This window comes from Pseudonaja textilis, chromosome 1 (assembly GCF_049901715.1).
Source record: "Pseudonaja textilis isolate UNSWEBS1 chromosome 1, rPseTex1.2, whole genome shotgun sequence".
Classification (NCBI taxonomy): Eukaryota; Metazoa; Chordata; class Lepidosauria; order Squamata; family Elapidae; genus Pseudonaja; species Pseudonaja textilis.
This window is the reverse complement of record NC_141990.1, coordinates 226352043-226368230: the sequence shown is the minus strand read 5'-3', so window position 1 is coordinate 226368230 and position 16188 is coordinate 226352043. Positions and strand designations below refer to the sequence as shown.

Genomic DNA, 16188 nt, shown 5'->3' with positions numbered 1-16188 from the left:
AAATTGATACAGCTGGAGTACTGCATGTCGGAGGACAATGTAGCTGATCATTTTACTAAAGCCCAAGGTGCTATTAAGCATCTAGAGAGTTGTGAAAAATATGGGTTTAGAATGTAAAGGTTATATATTTATCTCACCCAAAAGGGGAGAATGTTGGGTATATGGATACACCAACCAGGTTTGGGTTGAATAAATATGTAAACCTAGTTTAAAGTGTTTTGTAGCTTTAAGCACAAGAAACTGCAATGTCATTGTGGGTGCGGTTGCAGGCAGTAATAAAGGTAGGAAGGGAAACGTAATAGACCGCGGCTTCTGGATGCACCTGGTTCTGTTCCTGGTCTGCTGCCTGCTGTTTTGGAACGTCTGTCTGCTTGCTTTTGGAGGCTACTGTGCCAGATACCATTTCAACTGAACACAAAGACTGTTTGCCTGGTGAGCTGTGGATTCAGCGTTGTCTTTGAGAGAAAGGTATCGGGAGGAGAAGATTTACAAGCAGATAAAGACATTGTATTTACTGTTAATGGACTTGATAACTGGATGGATATACTGGATAATGATATATGGACTGAATGACACTTCTTAATCTCTGTGTGCAATAAATAACTATTTTAAAACCACAAGCAGTGTTTTTGTCTCCAGTGTGTGTATACTCTTGGGCCCACTCTCTCTCTCATTTCCTGCCTGGCTTGACTGCTGCTGCATACTCTGCTTGGGGGTTTATCCCCAAACACTAACAATTAATATATAGTATAAAGAGAATGGGTCCTAGAACGTTCCCTTGTGGGACGCCGTTGATGACTGGTGCAGGGTTTGATAGGGCGTTTCCTATTTTTACTATTGTTGCCTATTTGAAAGGAAGGCAGTAATTCACTTATGAAGGGATCCAGAAATGCCGTAAGAATTTAATTTTAATAGTAGTTTGTCATGTACCACTGAGTCAAATGCTTTGCAGAAGTCAATGTAAATTACATCTATTGATTTACCCTGGTCAAGAAGTGTAGTCACTAATGATAAATAATTGTAAAAATTAATTAATCATTTAGTAAGATCAATTAATCAATTAAACAGAGTTATATTGGGAAAAATTAGGGCAGGAAGAGTATAATGGGAGGAAGAGGAGAAGATTTGGTTTGGATGGCTCCTGTGGGGTATAGGAAGAGGGCATATATTAGGTTGGAAGTATAGATGAAAGTCTTTTGGCAGAAGGTTACTCTTTAATCGTTTCTTCAGATCTTCAATTAGTTATTTTGGGGAACCAGATCTGTCTTCATACGGATCTTCTTGTCTTCGGGCATATATTAGGCTGAAAGTAAAGATGAAAATCTTTTGGCCGAAAGTTAATCTTCACTCGTTACTTCAGATCATCAGCTAGCGATCTTAGGGATTAGGTCTGTCTTCTCACGGATACCTTTGTCTTTGGTCAGCGATCTTAGGAATTAGGCTACTGCATGAATTAGCAGGGCTGCACTCTGAGATCAGGACCTCCGATGTGGGATTTGACGATATCAGATGATCAATGGTGTAGGTGGCAGTTTGGGCAGCAGTTTTACTAGAAGGTCAGCACTCTGGGATCAGGCCCTCAACCATTGGAAGTTCGGTGGTTGGAGCTCTGCCGTTGATCGAGGCTCCAACGGGTTTGGGGCTACAGCTCTCCCTTATGAATTAGGAGCTTCGGCTCCTCAGGATCTCCAGTGCAGGCAATGATTTTATAGGTTTTTATAGATGGGAAATGCTCCAACGGGCTCTGGGCTACAGCGTTTTGAAGGAAATAGTAGTTCCAGTGCTCTGGGATCCCAGGCACAAGCAGTCCTTCAGGGTGGCCACAAGGATGGCAAGTGCTCTCGAAACCATCCCGCAGTCACAGGATCGGGTGATTATTGTTGATGACTGATGCAGGTGGCGACCTAACAGAGTCTCTTTTGATCAGGGATGAATAGCAAATCTTCCCACAATCAACTATTTATTTCAATCAGGAAGGGAAATGGTAGGGACCTCACTCATGATCAAATGACCATCGGACCAAGAGCCTCACCTTGCTAGTTATAAGCCGCCATTTTCCTTCTCCTACATGTCCAATTCATACCTGCCTAATTCTTGACCACTACACAACAGCTCTCCCTCACTGCCAAGGTTCAAAAACAGTTATTTTTCATCAGAATGGAAGATCCTCCCTTAATTATAAGAGCACTTCAAGGGTAAGAGCAGTTTCAGAAGCTTGGAATTACATCATGTGGGATACCAGTTGTCTGTAGGACCACTTCATAATCCATACACATTTGCAGAAGTGGGCTGCACATACTTTAACAACCGGTTCACCAGAAATGTGATCTGCTTGTGCACGGTTGAAAAACCAAGGGAATTTCCTACTTGCAGCAGCCAGGGTGAGTAGATTGGGTGAGGCACAGAAAGCTGGGCTACGAGGGTGGGGCGCATGAGCAAAAAGGTGAGATATATAGGACAGGATAGCACCTGGGTGGGTGGGTGGTCCCAACCAGTCATCATAACTACTGGTATGGGTGAGCCAGTCTGAACTGGCAGTAGCCCACCACTGTACATTTGTTCTGAAGAGACCTCAGACGATCCCTTTCCAGAACAGAATAGAATTGCTTCAAAATCTGCAACAGAACTCCCTAGAATGCCTTCAGGAGAGATCTAAGTAGAGCATACCCTTTCAGAGTGGGAAAGTAGATAAGACCTTCAAAGAAAAGCAACTTCAGATCACAGATTTCATGCATATTACTCTTCAACCACCTCCAGGACACTGTCCACTTATCCCAGGATGTCCCAAAGGAAAAACTGAGGAAATTTAGCCCTACTTCTTGAGAGTTATACTGAGAAAAGATTGTCATAACTTTAATCTTAATAATAAAAGTTCAAATAAGGACCAGATTTACCTAGGAAAAGCTAAAGTTTATACTTTATCCTATTTTAGGCACCTAGCAACAAAAATTAAATGTTTCTAAAGCTGGAAGCAATATTTATAAAGCCTTCCCTTCTACTTACCTCTGGGCCTGGCAAAACAGGCACAATTTTCTAAAAATAATAAAACCATTTGTTAAACATGAGATCATGACTGTTTTTCCTTAGATTGCTGAGCAAAACATTTAAAGAGGGTAGTTAAGCACCATAAAATGCTAATGAGCACACTTAAATCTGTGTCTACATTGTATGCATTGTATCTGCATATAATTGTGTTTTCAAATACTTCTATTCGGCATATGCCTGAACACTCAGAAACTCAGGTTTTAGATTATTTTTTTAAAAAAATCCAAAGTACCCTCATTCTAGATGTCTAGCTATACAATAGCAGTAACTGTATAGTAATATCTTAAAGAGTTACAGCATTTTTTCCCTCAACCTTAACAACTTTAAGATGTATGGACTTCAACTCCTAGAATTCTGGGAGTGAAAGCTCACACATGTTATTTTCTAAGGTTGAGAAACATTGGGTTAAACATCAAATACTTAACATTTAGAATTAAAGTACTGTAATGTCTGGAGCATCATTCCCTCACAGATAACATTATTCTGGAAGAGTGTCATGAATACGCAACACATGCATTTGCATCGAAGCCACAGCGACCTGAAGGATGGCATTCCTCTTCATCAGAATAAACTCTATATCATAATTATACGCACTGTCTATGTAAAATGCTGTGAGGTGAAACTCTATGCATTAACCATGATTCATGTGATTGAGTTCATATTAATAATTATCATTAAAAACGGTAATCATGGGTAATAAGGGTAAGCAGGGGTAATGAAGGGTAATGAGGGGAAATCATTATAAATATTGAGTCCCAGGAAACTCGGGTTAGATCCAACTTTATTTTGTTTGCTTAGCTATTACCTCGGACTCCTTGCGGAGGAAGGAATGAAAAATAAGCTTTTGTGTTACAAAATACTGAAGCGAAGGGTGTCTTATTTTCTCCCTGCATTTGTGCCAAAGAGTAGCTGAGAAAGAGTAATAAAAAATAGTGGTACAGGTAGAAATATTCTTACATCTTCACTAGACAGGTACACGGCTGGTCCTGGTGGTCCAGGAGGGCCAGGAAGTCCTATTCCATCTTGACCCTTTTCACCCTTAAAGAAAGAAAGAAAAAGTCTTGACAGATGTCCTGCTCAAATTGTATTCCTGCATCATTTAGAAAAATATTTGCAAACTTCAGATTTTTAACTTGGATTTTGGAGGAAAATTTTTTTTCATATTTAAAAGAAAATTTTTCTATTCACATCTCTTAATGCAAAATTCAATTTTGCATAGGTTGCTACTGGGCGGGGGAGATGGACACATTCAAAGATGGAGCCATTTTAATGCTAGTCATTCATTCTCCTGCTTATCCAACAGTTCTCTCAGTCTTCTCTAAGAGCTGGGTATAGATAAGCCTCATGCTTTATAATGCCAACTAGATCAGGGGTCTCCAACCTTGGCAACTTTAAAGCTGGAGGTCTTCAAGTTGAAGTCCTCCAGGCTTAAAATTGCCAAGATTGGAGACCCCTGAACTAGATCACTGAAGATATAGATTGCACACATATTTCAGCAGTAGGTGAATTGGAGGTATTTGTTAAATGTTATAGGAATCATCAACTAAAAGTTTTGAAATGTGCAGTTTTAAAACAAAATAAATTGTAAAGTTCTTCAGACTTCAACAAAATTCCTCAGGGAAAAAAAATCAAAATGTTTATTACACAACACACAAACATAATTTCTTCTCAAATCTAGAGGGTACTCACTTTAGGCCCTGGCCCTCCTTCTTCACCCTTTTGTCCCTGAAATAGGGAGAAAAAGAGATTTTCAGGAAATAAGGCAATTTCATACAATTGACAACTATGCAAATGATCGTGACTGTGGTTTAGCATGTTGAGGGATGAGCTAAGATCCAGAAAATGTGATACGACAAAAAGATCACTTTTGATTCACTTGTTTGACTTTTGCTTTACTACCTCCATTTCATTTGGTCTATTAAAGTATCTCAAAGGAGAAGAGAGGACTGCTGATGTTAGGAAAGATTGAAGGTAAAAGGGGAAGGAGATGGCAGAGAAGGTTAGATAGTGTCATTGATGCAATGAACATGAATTTGGGCAAACTCTGGGAGACAGTGGAGGACAGTGGGGTCCGGCATGCTATGGTCCATGGAGTTGAAAAAAGTCAGACACAACTTAGAAATGGAACAACAACTCAATCTATTCTCCTTTTATAAATGATCTCTCTCATGAATGAATAGAGCCTATTTATATGAATTAAAAGCTATGAACAATCATCACCATTACATCAAATATTTGAAGCTTGTGTGGTCACTCACAGATATTGAAGAAATATCACTGTCGCTTTAAATTAACCAAATGGAAACAGACACCATATATGTCCAGTATAAGGAATCAACGTCCATTTTCAGCAGCAGCCCTGCTACTTGATGCTCTCTGGAGAACTTTGTATACAGTTTATTTATATCATAATCTGCCAGGTCTGAGGGCTAGAAACATTTAAAGAAATAATTCTAATAATTCCTAAAATCATAGGGAAATGGAAGGAGTAGAACTTGGACTGTATGCCCGACTCACTTGTGGTCCTGGGAAACCTTCTAATCCAGGGCGACCATCTAATCCTGGTAAGCCAGGATATCCCTGTGGGGAAGGGAAAAAAACTCCTGGTTTTCAACACAAATATAGTTTAACAATTCAACTCCCATTAAAATATATTTAAGGCTGTGCATGCTTCAAAAATGATTAAGTGCTTCAGACTTCATAAAAGCATAAGGCCTGTAATGTGTGGATAACATTGGAGGATGTGGGGAAACATTGTTGCCTAGGAAACAATCAGACATTTGAGGGAGGAGGAGCCCCCAACAGTCAGAGAAAGAAACTTAGGAAGGACCAAATAGACCAAGCAGTTAAAAATGGCAGCAAAAAGCCTGTACTTCCAGACTTCCAAAATTCTGTTAATGGAGCCCTATAGTAAAATAGAATTAGTTTATTTAGTTGTGTTTCCTGTCAGGTTTTCCTGGGAGAGCTAACATGGCTTCACTCCTATCAATTTAAAGCAGCCTGGTTTATTTCAGACTTCCATGTGAGCATGAAAAAATCTGGAGCTTCCCTTAAGAGCCATATTATAAATAGATTCAGCATCATCAACCACCATATCCTTCCAGACTGGCTTCAGGGTGGATGCCATTTTGAAGTTGTTCTTTTTTTGTGGCTGGTTCTGGTGAGTGTTGGAGAGGGCAGAAAGTCTATCCCAGACTCCTGTAATATGGTGTATCTTGAGGTTCATGTCTCTCACTGATCCTCCTTTATATCTACATGAAACTGTTGGATGAGGTCAATCAACAGAGCTAATTGCAGTATCATCAGTATGATGATGATGACAACCAATTGTACAAGTCTACCCCAGGCCAGGCTGGCAATGACATTCATGTGTTGACCCAATATCTGGAGGATGTGAACGTCTGGATGGGAAGGAACAGGTTTCAACTGAACTCTAGCGAAATAGAATGGCTTTGGAATTTTGGCCCCTCTGGATCTGATGATGCATTATCTTTGACTCTGGATTAGGATAGCACATCCCCAATGGAGCTACTGTGCAATCTGGACCTGGGGTTCCTGCTTGAGTAGCAGCCAGCAGCTGAGGCTGTAGGGCCGTTGCACAAATTCTTCTTGGGTTCTAATTGTTCCCATTAATGGAAGTGAAGCATTCATTCCTACCTAGGGCCACCCTTGAAGGATACCTGAAAGTTACAGCCAGTTACAATGGTTACTTTCAGGTCTGCCTTTCCCTGAGGATATCATCTAGGAAGACCTAGGGAGTAAGCCTTCTCGGCAGTGGCCTCTCCCCTGTGGAAAACCCTCCCCCCTGAGAACTAGCAATACCCCCACCCTCCTAGCTTTCTGGAAGGTGTTAAAAACCTGGCTCTTCTTCCAAGGGCTGGGACTGTGTGAGGTTGAGGTTCATTGATTCTAATTGCTTGTGTATTGGGGAATGTGGTTTAGGGTGCCACAAGTTATTTTGCTTGGATGCTTGTTGCATTTTTTTATAGGTTATTGTTGCTACTGTGAGCTGCCCGGTGTTATGGTACAAAAGATGGGCAACCAAATAAGCCAAACAAACAAACAAATATCCTTAAGCCTGTATCTTTTTTCCTTAAAGACACCAAATCAAATAAATATCCTTAAACCAGTCCTCATTTTTTATTTACATTTTGTGCCATATCTTGAAAATAATAAGTTGCTTTCATGAATAGTAGAGACGAACAATGCTCATACACATATAAAGTCCAAAATGCCTCTTTACTGTAGGTCATTTTTTAATGTGTGTACAGCCCTAATTTTTTAACAGTATACGAATAAAATATTTCTTTAAGATAGCATCAAGGAAGATACATGTAATTTTTTCAATCAAACATCTTGATGTAAATTTACCTTTTCACCTGGCAAGCCCGGGAGTCCAATGATGCCTTCATCTCCCTAGAGTTTAAAAAAAGACTGATATATGGACTATTTTCTTTTTCCAAATATTATTTAATATACACAGGAATATCTTTTTTTGTGGGAGACATGCGAAACAGAGTGACAATGTGACACAGATTCTAAATAAAACACAGAAAAATAAATCATTTGCATGTCTACCTATCTTGCTTTTGGAACAACATATCGTCCAACAGTAATTCCTGATTTGTAGTGCAAACATAGGATCACTGTATATCATTAAAAAAATAGAAATAGAATAGAATTCTTTATTGGTCAAGTGTGATTGGACACACAAGGAATTTGTCTTCGGTGCATAAGCTCTCAGTGTACATAAAAGCTACAGTATAAGGGATAAATCATGATCATAATCTCATAAAAATATATTCATCATAAATCATAAGATAATCAGTGATTAGTGATAATTAGTGATAATCATAGGGTATAAAATAAGCAGTCAACATAAATCATACTAGAAACTAAAAAAACAATATAAACTGTAATGATACAAGCAACAAAGATATAGTCTTAAGTAGAAAAGGAGATAAAAGGAAAGATGATAGCTAAGTCTCTTTAATAAGACTAGCAAGGAACCTCCCCATAGCTCCTCTACTTGTGCAAAATCTTGGGCAAGATCAATTACTTGTGAAAAATACAGCATATATGTACCCCTCTTATGAGTGCAGTTTCTGAATCAGCAATATTGCACCAGTTCTATAGACCTTATTTATTTTAAAGTGAATTTAAATAGGCTAATGGGAAAAAAATAGCATTAAGTGTATTCTAAGGACAGGAAACTTTTTAGAATCAGTGGGCACCAGAAGGCTTGGGAGATCAGTTTATGGATGGCTCTTGCTATGGTCATGGTCACTCAGGGGTGGGATTCAAATTTTTTAACAACTGGTTCTGTGGGCATGGCTTAGTTGGTAGGCATGGGTTGGTGGTAATGTGACTGGGGGGAAATGGCTTGATGGTCATGTTACTGGCTGGGCGTGGCCAACTCAACATCACTCACATCAAGGCACACATCTCCTCATCCCTCCTCTCGTGGGGATGCTGCAACAGTCGTAAGTGTGAAAAATGGTCATAAGTCACTTTTTCAATGGTCACTCCACACAAGCAAAGTACCAGCAAAGGAGGGGGAAAAAAGCTCCAGAGAAGTTCCAGACACAGGAAGTCTAGTCCTGCCAAGAATGTAATAAGGATTAACAGAGAGGCAGTTTCTATAAGCAACCCCAGAATGTTTCCTTCCTGCCTTCCTAACAAGATTAGGCCAGTAATTTCTTCTAACAATTGGTTCTCCGAACTGCTTAGAATGTTTAACAACCGGTTTTAGTGAATAGGTGTGAACTGGTAGAGTCCCACCCCTGTGGTCACTCATAAAATGCCCCTTATCATTTGCAGAGACAATTCCAAATTAAAATAGACAAAGCTGCCCTTGCTAAACTATCTATGTTTCAGATAATGAAACAAAAGCATCCAACATTTAAAATCCAGACCTTGGGTCCTGGAGGCCCTGGAAGTCCTGGAAGTCCTGGAAGCCCCTGCAAATAGAAAGAAGTTACAGCTAAATTCAGTCAGTCTTCCCATGCTTGCATATCCATATTCCTATCCATGAAAAGGAATATAAAGTGGATTACCGGAGGACCTTCTGGCCCACGAGTTCCAGGACCACCAGAGACAAATGGGAATCCTGAGCCCTCCATGTCAACCTAAAAAGTAATAAAAGTTATTAGTCAACTAGTATGTTATCTTCTTTCAATGTCATTTTGTTGAGGCTGTGTCTCTTTCCCTGCCCAACAAATTATAAATACTTGAAGGGAACAAGCCAATGAATGAAGATAGGAAGGATTATAGTCCTAATGACAGCCCAATCCATATGTTCATTTCCTAGCTTGTTAAACCCTACATAGAGGATTGTGTTTTTCTTTCTTGCATCTTACTTCCTATTGATTTGTATCTTGGTTGAACTGAAAACAGCTGATCTAAATGTTTCCAAATTCAGTTATATTTTTTGTACTTACAGATCTGAGATGTGGTGCATATTTCTGATAGCTAAACTCTTCTTTTCTTATTATCTCCCAATATTTTAGCTTTTCCTAGATTATTGGGTTTGTTTTGTCTAGTAATTAAGGCACCTGGCTAGCAACCAGGAGACAGTAAATTCTAGTCCCACCTTAGGCGTGAAAGCCAGCTGGGTGACTCTGAGCCAGTAAATTCTCTCTCTCAGCCTAACACACTTCACAGGGTTGTTGATATGGGAAAAAGTAGGATGAGGAAGGAGTGTTAGGAACATTTGCCCTGTTATTATAAAAAAAATAAAGGTAGGATATAAATAAAATAAAAAAATACAATTGTACAATTGTACAGTTATGTGTGTGTACGTGCATGTGTACACACATATATGTTATATTGTATAACATAACAAATATTATTCAACCCCATATTCTGTGCTCTCAATGAAACATGATGTCATCAGTGACACAGTCTCCCTTTCTGGTGATTGCCATCATCACTGTAGCCTTTCTCTTCTCTATAGCAGCCTTTGCTGCCAAAAATATTTGTCATTTGTCCTTGGTCTTCCAGCCTACAATGATTCCCTCTAGCAGAAGTTTTTCATATTGAAGGAATAAAAAGATGAGGGGACAGATTTGTCTTTCCTGTGATCTGAGCATGGGTGGTAATCCCCTCATTTAAAGAGTTTTCCAACAAAGCTTTCCACAGAATGTCCTCCTCTCCCAGTAAACCACTGCCTTAATCTTTTCTAGTCTTCATCCTTCTATTTCAGAAGCAAATAGACTCAAACAACCTTGTCCATTATAAAGGGTGGAGGGAGGTCTCCCCACTGTTGCACTAGGTGAGTGGGAGAAAGAAGCAGAAGAATCAAAGTCTGATTTTACTATAAATGAGGCTTGTATTTCACACTTAGCAGTTATTGGAATTCCTTCTTAACACCTGGTTAACCTGGTTCTTGCAATAAACATATTTATCCATGAACTGCATCCATGAATCACTGCTTGCCCAACATGAGTTCTAAATTTGACCAACAGGAACTTAACATAAAACCTTGCTGGCTATAATAAATGAATTAAAGGGACATTTTCTCTGTATTTCTTCAATTTTAGGTGTCTTCTCACTCTGTATTGGATCTCAAATTGTTATAGATTTGGTCAACTTCTACAATTTCCCTATAAACTATCATGGGAATTGACGGTTCAGTACTAGCAATAAAGAGTAACAAATAGATCATACTAGAAATTGCAGTGTTTTTCAGCATTTTGCACCTTGTTCTAAACCACACTCTAATATTTGGTACTCACAAATTCTGCTGCAATGCCTGGCCCAGGGGGACCAGGCAATCCGCGGGGTCCCATTGGCCCAGGAAGTCCTGCGAGACCAGGTTCACCTGGTGAGCCTGGCAATCCTGGCACTCCTTGGCTGCCCTGAAAGAACATTGGAAATTAAAATAAGTCTATTTCTAACAAGAGGTAAAGTATTCAGAGCCATATAGAATTTCAATATTGAAAGATAGGAATGCATGACGGATTTATTACATATAAAATCTGGTTTGGATTACATATGTATGTCTGCACTTATATGTATGTATACACATCCATGGAGTGCTCTCTGAGCTTGGTTGTTTGCTTGCAGATGTATACAGATGCCTAATTATATCATTCATCCTTTACTACATCATACCAAGCAAGGTATTCACAGAACAAAATGTTCCTCTGCAAGCATTAAGCTAAGTATATTTATTTGAACCAAATCCCAGAATTGCATCTACATTCTATGGAATGGGTAGAACCAGCTTAAAGGGGAGACGGGATGGCATAAAAAAATAATAAATAAACAAAATAAATGGTTAGGATTTTGCTACACATATTACCACACATTGCTTTGAGATTCAGTAAAAGTGCAAGACTATACACATTATGACTACTTGCTCAAAACTGAAGAGTCCAGTCGACATTTTAGGTCTGTCATCAAAACTTGTGATGTGATACTGTGCTTACGGATTGTTGTGAAAAATAAGCATATCGCATAAGCAAAATGAATAGGGGAAATTTTCGATGACTCAGACATTTGAGAACATATGTTGGCTTAGAAATTACATTCATACCCTTGTATTGCATGATAGAATGAGCATGCTGAAAGGGGAAAGCAGTTGCAACAAATGCAACCCACATCAGCAAATACAACCCTTTTTATATTTAATAAACTTCTGCTCTTACCTTTCAATTTGTTAAATAAACACACACACACACACACACATCTCTGAAATGTGAGTGTCAGTTTCATTAACTCAGGTTCAAGCAGATTATTTTCATGTGTTAGACTGCAGCTCCTATTGTGCCCAACTATTGGCCACTTTGCTTGGGGCTGATAGAATTTGAAGCCCACCAATTTAAAACAAGTTAAAATAGGACTCAGCAAATTAACGGAAAACCAAATGATGAGTAGCTTTCAGGTTTGATGGCTGTTTATTACCTTCTGAATCACAGTCAGCATATTTAAACAACACCTGCTAGGGAGCATCATAGCCATTGTCTTCGCTGCGGTTTCTGAATGTGTCTAATTAGTCCCTGCATTAGGAGGTGGATTAGATAGTTTTTTGGCCTCATCCGGCAGGACTCTTCTTATGTTCTGCATGTTGTGTTTGACAGTGGAAATTTAACTCATCTTGTAGCAGTTGTATGATTAAGCGGCTGGTACATGAATCTATAAATTATGCCCACTTCTTAGAATGATAACAATGGAATGTTACATTAAATTGTAAACCTTCATGAGAAATTTCTGTTGTGAAGGAGTTGAGAATTTAGGCCAACATTTTCTCATTGGGAGCCAAGTTGGCTGCTGCTTCTTCAGCTTGTTAGATGGAAACTATGCTATTTATCAGCTATATCAATGGAAGATATGGAGGAGTAAAAGATCCAGCAAGAAAACCTAGGAAGGCCAGATACTGAGCACTTGTCAGAGATGTTTCATTGGCAATACTCTTGCATTAGCAACCACAGTAACTTATAAATGAACATTTTAAAGAATCGTATACAGGGCAAAGAGGAAGAAATCAAGAGGTGGAAAATGTTAATGAAAGCAGATGGCTTTAGGAACAGAGGCTATTAATCAAATGAAATGTGTGTACTTTATAAAATATAATGGCATGAAGATTGGAATCTGGAAGAAGGTTAAAAGTAGCTCAAAGAACCCCACCAGTATTTACTAAAGGGAGATGTTGATATAAAAGAAATTCTAATCAGGTGGGGCAATAATGGAAGATATTTCAGTCAAAATATCAAATGCTGATAATTATGTCCACATCTCACAGTGGGCTATACAGATTTTCTGGATTAATAATGTATTATAATACTGCTTTTTGGCATAATTCCATTCTCTGGCACATATCTTCAGCACAGAGAGTAAAGAAAAACTGTGCAGAGTTTTATAAAGTTAACAATAGCTGAAGAAGTCCCCTAAAATCTAGTACATTTTGAAACCAGACCAAGGTGCTTTCAGGGTGGAAGAAACTATTTTCTAAAAAATGTATCACATAATATGTAACTTTGTAAAATAAGATTATATTCTCCTGGATGGCAATCTTGGATCACACTTCCACTACAGACCTGTTTTGCTACCATGTCCTAAGAAGGAAGAAAATTGCATTTCTCCGTAAGTACAAAATACATCTCTAACACAATATTGTATTCTCAGTACCTGCAACTAGAACACTTACAATGCCTTATAAGCCCTGGGCTCTTTGAAAGGGAGCATGAGCTGCAAATATGTTTCCTTCCACAGAACACTGGGATGTGTTTCAAATGGGACTGATAAAATCAGTTATACATAGCAAACACAAATGGTTAGCAGAAAAATAAAGCACCAACCTTGACTGATCTTGAAAAGTTAAGATAGATATGACCTAGTTTGTAGTTGAATCCTATCCTATGCAACAGGCACTATAAAGATGGTAGGATAATCTGGGAATTTCTCTCTCTCCAGCCACCCACCTATCCAGGGGTGGGATTCAAATTTTTTAACAACTGGTTCTGTGGGCGTGGCTTAGACGGTGGGCATGGCTTGGTGGTCATGTAACTGGCTGGGCATGGCCAACTCAACATCACTCACATCGAGGCATGCATCTCCTTGCCTGGCCTCTCATGACTGTGGGGATGTTGCAACAGTCCTAAGTGTGAAAAACGGCCATAAGTCACTTTTTTCAGTGCCATTGTAACTTTAAATGGTCACTCCACACAAGCAAAGTACCAGCAAAGGAGGAAAAAAATCTCCAGAGAAGTTCCAGAGACAGGAAATCTAGTCCTGCCAAGAATGTAATAAGAGTTAATGGAGAGGCAGTTTCTGTAAGCAACACCAGAATGTTTCCTTACAGGATCAGGCCAGTAATTACTTCTAATAACCGGTTCTCTGAACTGCTTAGAATGTTAACAACTGGTTCTAGCAAATAGGTGCGAACCTGTAGAATTCCACTTCTGCACCTATCCCAGCACCACCAAGAAGAAGAGATTGATATACTAGTTTCATATTATTCCTAAGAAAACTACATGGACATATTTGTGAAATCACCAACATTGGAACCTGATTTGGTGAAATTGAAAATTGAAAAAATTTAAACACTTGCACGGAAAAAACTTAGTATATACTTTTCAAAAAATCTTACAATGTCGTAATGTTACCAAACTAGAATCAGTATAGGGACTAGTAACTCTTTCTTTAGAAAATAAGTAATTATACCTTTTGTCCAGGGAAGCCCATTTCACCTGGTTCTCCCTGGAAACAGGAAAGGAAAAGACCAGTGAATTTACACTTGACAAAGTAGGTAATGGCAGATGAAGTCCAGTTTCCCTGGCTGGTCCTCCTCAGTGAGTACCCTGGTGATCCCAAGACTCATTGAAAAGTAAAAATACATACCGGTGCTCCTTTTTCTCCAGGTTGACCAGGGATGCCATCTTTTCCTGGAGGCCCAAGTGGCCCCTGGAAAACAGTATCAATTTTCTTTCCTCAGTTAAATCAAACTGTTCAGACATTATCTTATGCAGGATTTTTGTGTGGCTTTTATACTTTGGAAAATGTGGACATCTACATCCACAGCAGATGAATAAAGGCTGGATTTTCTTACCACCATTAGCTTACCTGTATTTATTTTATTTTTTTTAATTAGTTTTATAGGAGCTCAAATCAACATACATCATTTCCTTCGTCTAAATTTCCCCCCACACTACGCCTACAAGGTATGTTGGATTGAGAGAATGTCTGATGGATGCCATAAGTCACCCAGTGAGCTTCCATGGTTGAGGCTGCACATGAACCTTATTCTAGTCCAACACCTTAACTATTAGACCATACAAAACAAATCCAACTCTTATTTCCAGACACTTCTCAAATTCTACAAATATGCCAATGAGACATGTTCTTCATTAACACCCAACATTCAGCATGATAAGCATAGCTAGCAAAGGGGCAAGCCTCTTCCCACTACACACACACTACACAACAGAAAACTTGCTTACCATGACAGAGTGAGGCAGTGGGTAGCTTCTGGAGACACATGATATTTTGGAGTTGCACAATATTTTCTCCTTTTACTCACCGGAGGTCCTGGGATTCCTGAGTTGCCATTTCTCCCTGGAACTCCAGGAAGGCCTGGGAGGCCTGGAAAGTCAGTGCCATTTGTCCCAAATCTTCCAGGTTGTCCTGGTAAACCAGGTACACCAGGAGGACCTGGAGGCCCAGGTGGTCCTTTGGGACCCTGAAATATAATAAATATAATGTATGTTCTAACTCAGGGGCCTCCAAACTTGGCAACTTTGAGATCTGTGGACTTCAAACTCCCAGAATTCCACAGTCAGCATGGCTAGCTGAGAAATTTCAGGAATTGAAGTCCACAAAGATGCCAAATTTGGAGACCTCTGGAGACCTCTGTTCTAATCTAACATGCAACCAATAAATAAATGTGCTTATTCAAGTTAATTTGTTGCAGACACAACAGAACTGGAAACAGCCATTTGCTGAGCAAATGTTACATCATTCATGTTTGAAGATCATGCTGTACAGAGACTTTGGGCTTTCTGGTTAAAAATTAATAGAGCTATTTTTGGAGTTAGAGTATTGAAACATCTGGATGACTCAATATTTAGGAATGCCACTATTATTGTTTTTCTCTTTCTTCCTCCCAAATCCAGTCTAATCAACGGAATATCGGTTTCCCCTATTCATACAACTTAAGTACTTACTCGCAAAGACTCCAACTCACTTCCAAAACCAGAGCCCTCCATATCAATAAATGTCTGGAAGAAAAAAGCACAGATGCAAACAAATGGTTAAACATATCAAAGCTAAACGCTATTGAAACAAAGACCTAAATAGTTCAAAGTAATATATCCATCTAATTTCATCTGCTGTATTCTTGGTTTACATTGAGAAGAAATCCAGACAAAGAGGGCATATTAATTTAAAAAAAAATGGAGTGGGTGGGTGGAATTATGCAATTTCATATGTACTTTATATACTAAATCTTCCACCTGGAAGACTAAATGAAGAGCCAATAAGTAATTAATATTTATGTAAATTCTCCCAGAAATATTTATAATAAAGCATTAAAACAGTAAAAATACAATACTATTCAAGGCAAAACCACAAATATTTTCAAGCAATTTAGAATGTTAAGCTGGGGAAAATTAAAGGATTCTACCTAGAGTAAGGAAGGAACAG

At 38.9% G+C, this 16188-nt stretch overlaps 1 protein-coding gene across 5 annotated transcripts in view; it reads right to left on the bottom strand.

Moving 5' to 3' along the window:
* Positions 1-16188, bottom strand: part of COL18A1 (collagen type XVIII alpha 1 chain) — a 101550-nt gene that overhangs the window by 28972 nt on the left and 56390 nt on the right. For 4 of the 5 annotated variants that reach the window (XM_087920782.1, XM_087920783.1, XM_087920778.1 and 1 more), the window contains 12 exons: positions 15711-15764; positions 15068-15226; positions 14389-14451; positions 14212-14247; positions 10782-10904; positions 9102-9173; positions 8961-9005; positions 7417-7461; positions 5563-5625; positions 4735-4770; positions 4003-4083; positions 3004-3033 (listed from right to left, as the gene is read on the bottom strand). In XM_087920782.1, coding sequence (XP_087776908.1) covers positions 3004-3033; positions 4003-4083; positions 4735-4770; positions 5563-5625; positions 7417-7461; positions 8961-9005; positions 9102-9173; positions 10782-10904; positions 14212-14247; positions 14389-14451; positions 15068-15226; positions 15711-15764 — 807 coding nt within the window. The remainder of the gene's footprint in view (positions 1-3003; positions 3034-4002; positions 4084-4734; positions 4771-5562; positions 5626-7416; positions 7462-8960; positions 9006-9101; positions 9174-10781; positions 10905-14211; positions 14248-14388; positions 14452-15067; positions 15227-15710; positions 15765-16188) is intronic. The other variant, XM_087920781.1, reaches the window with a different exon arrangement.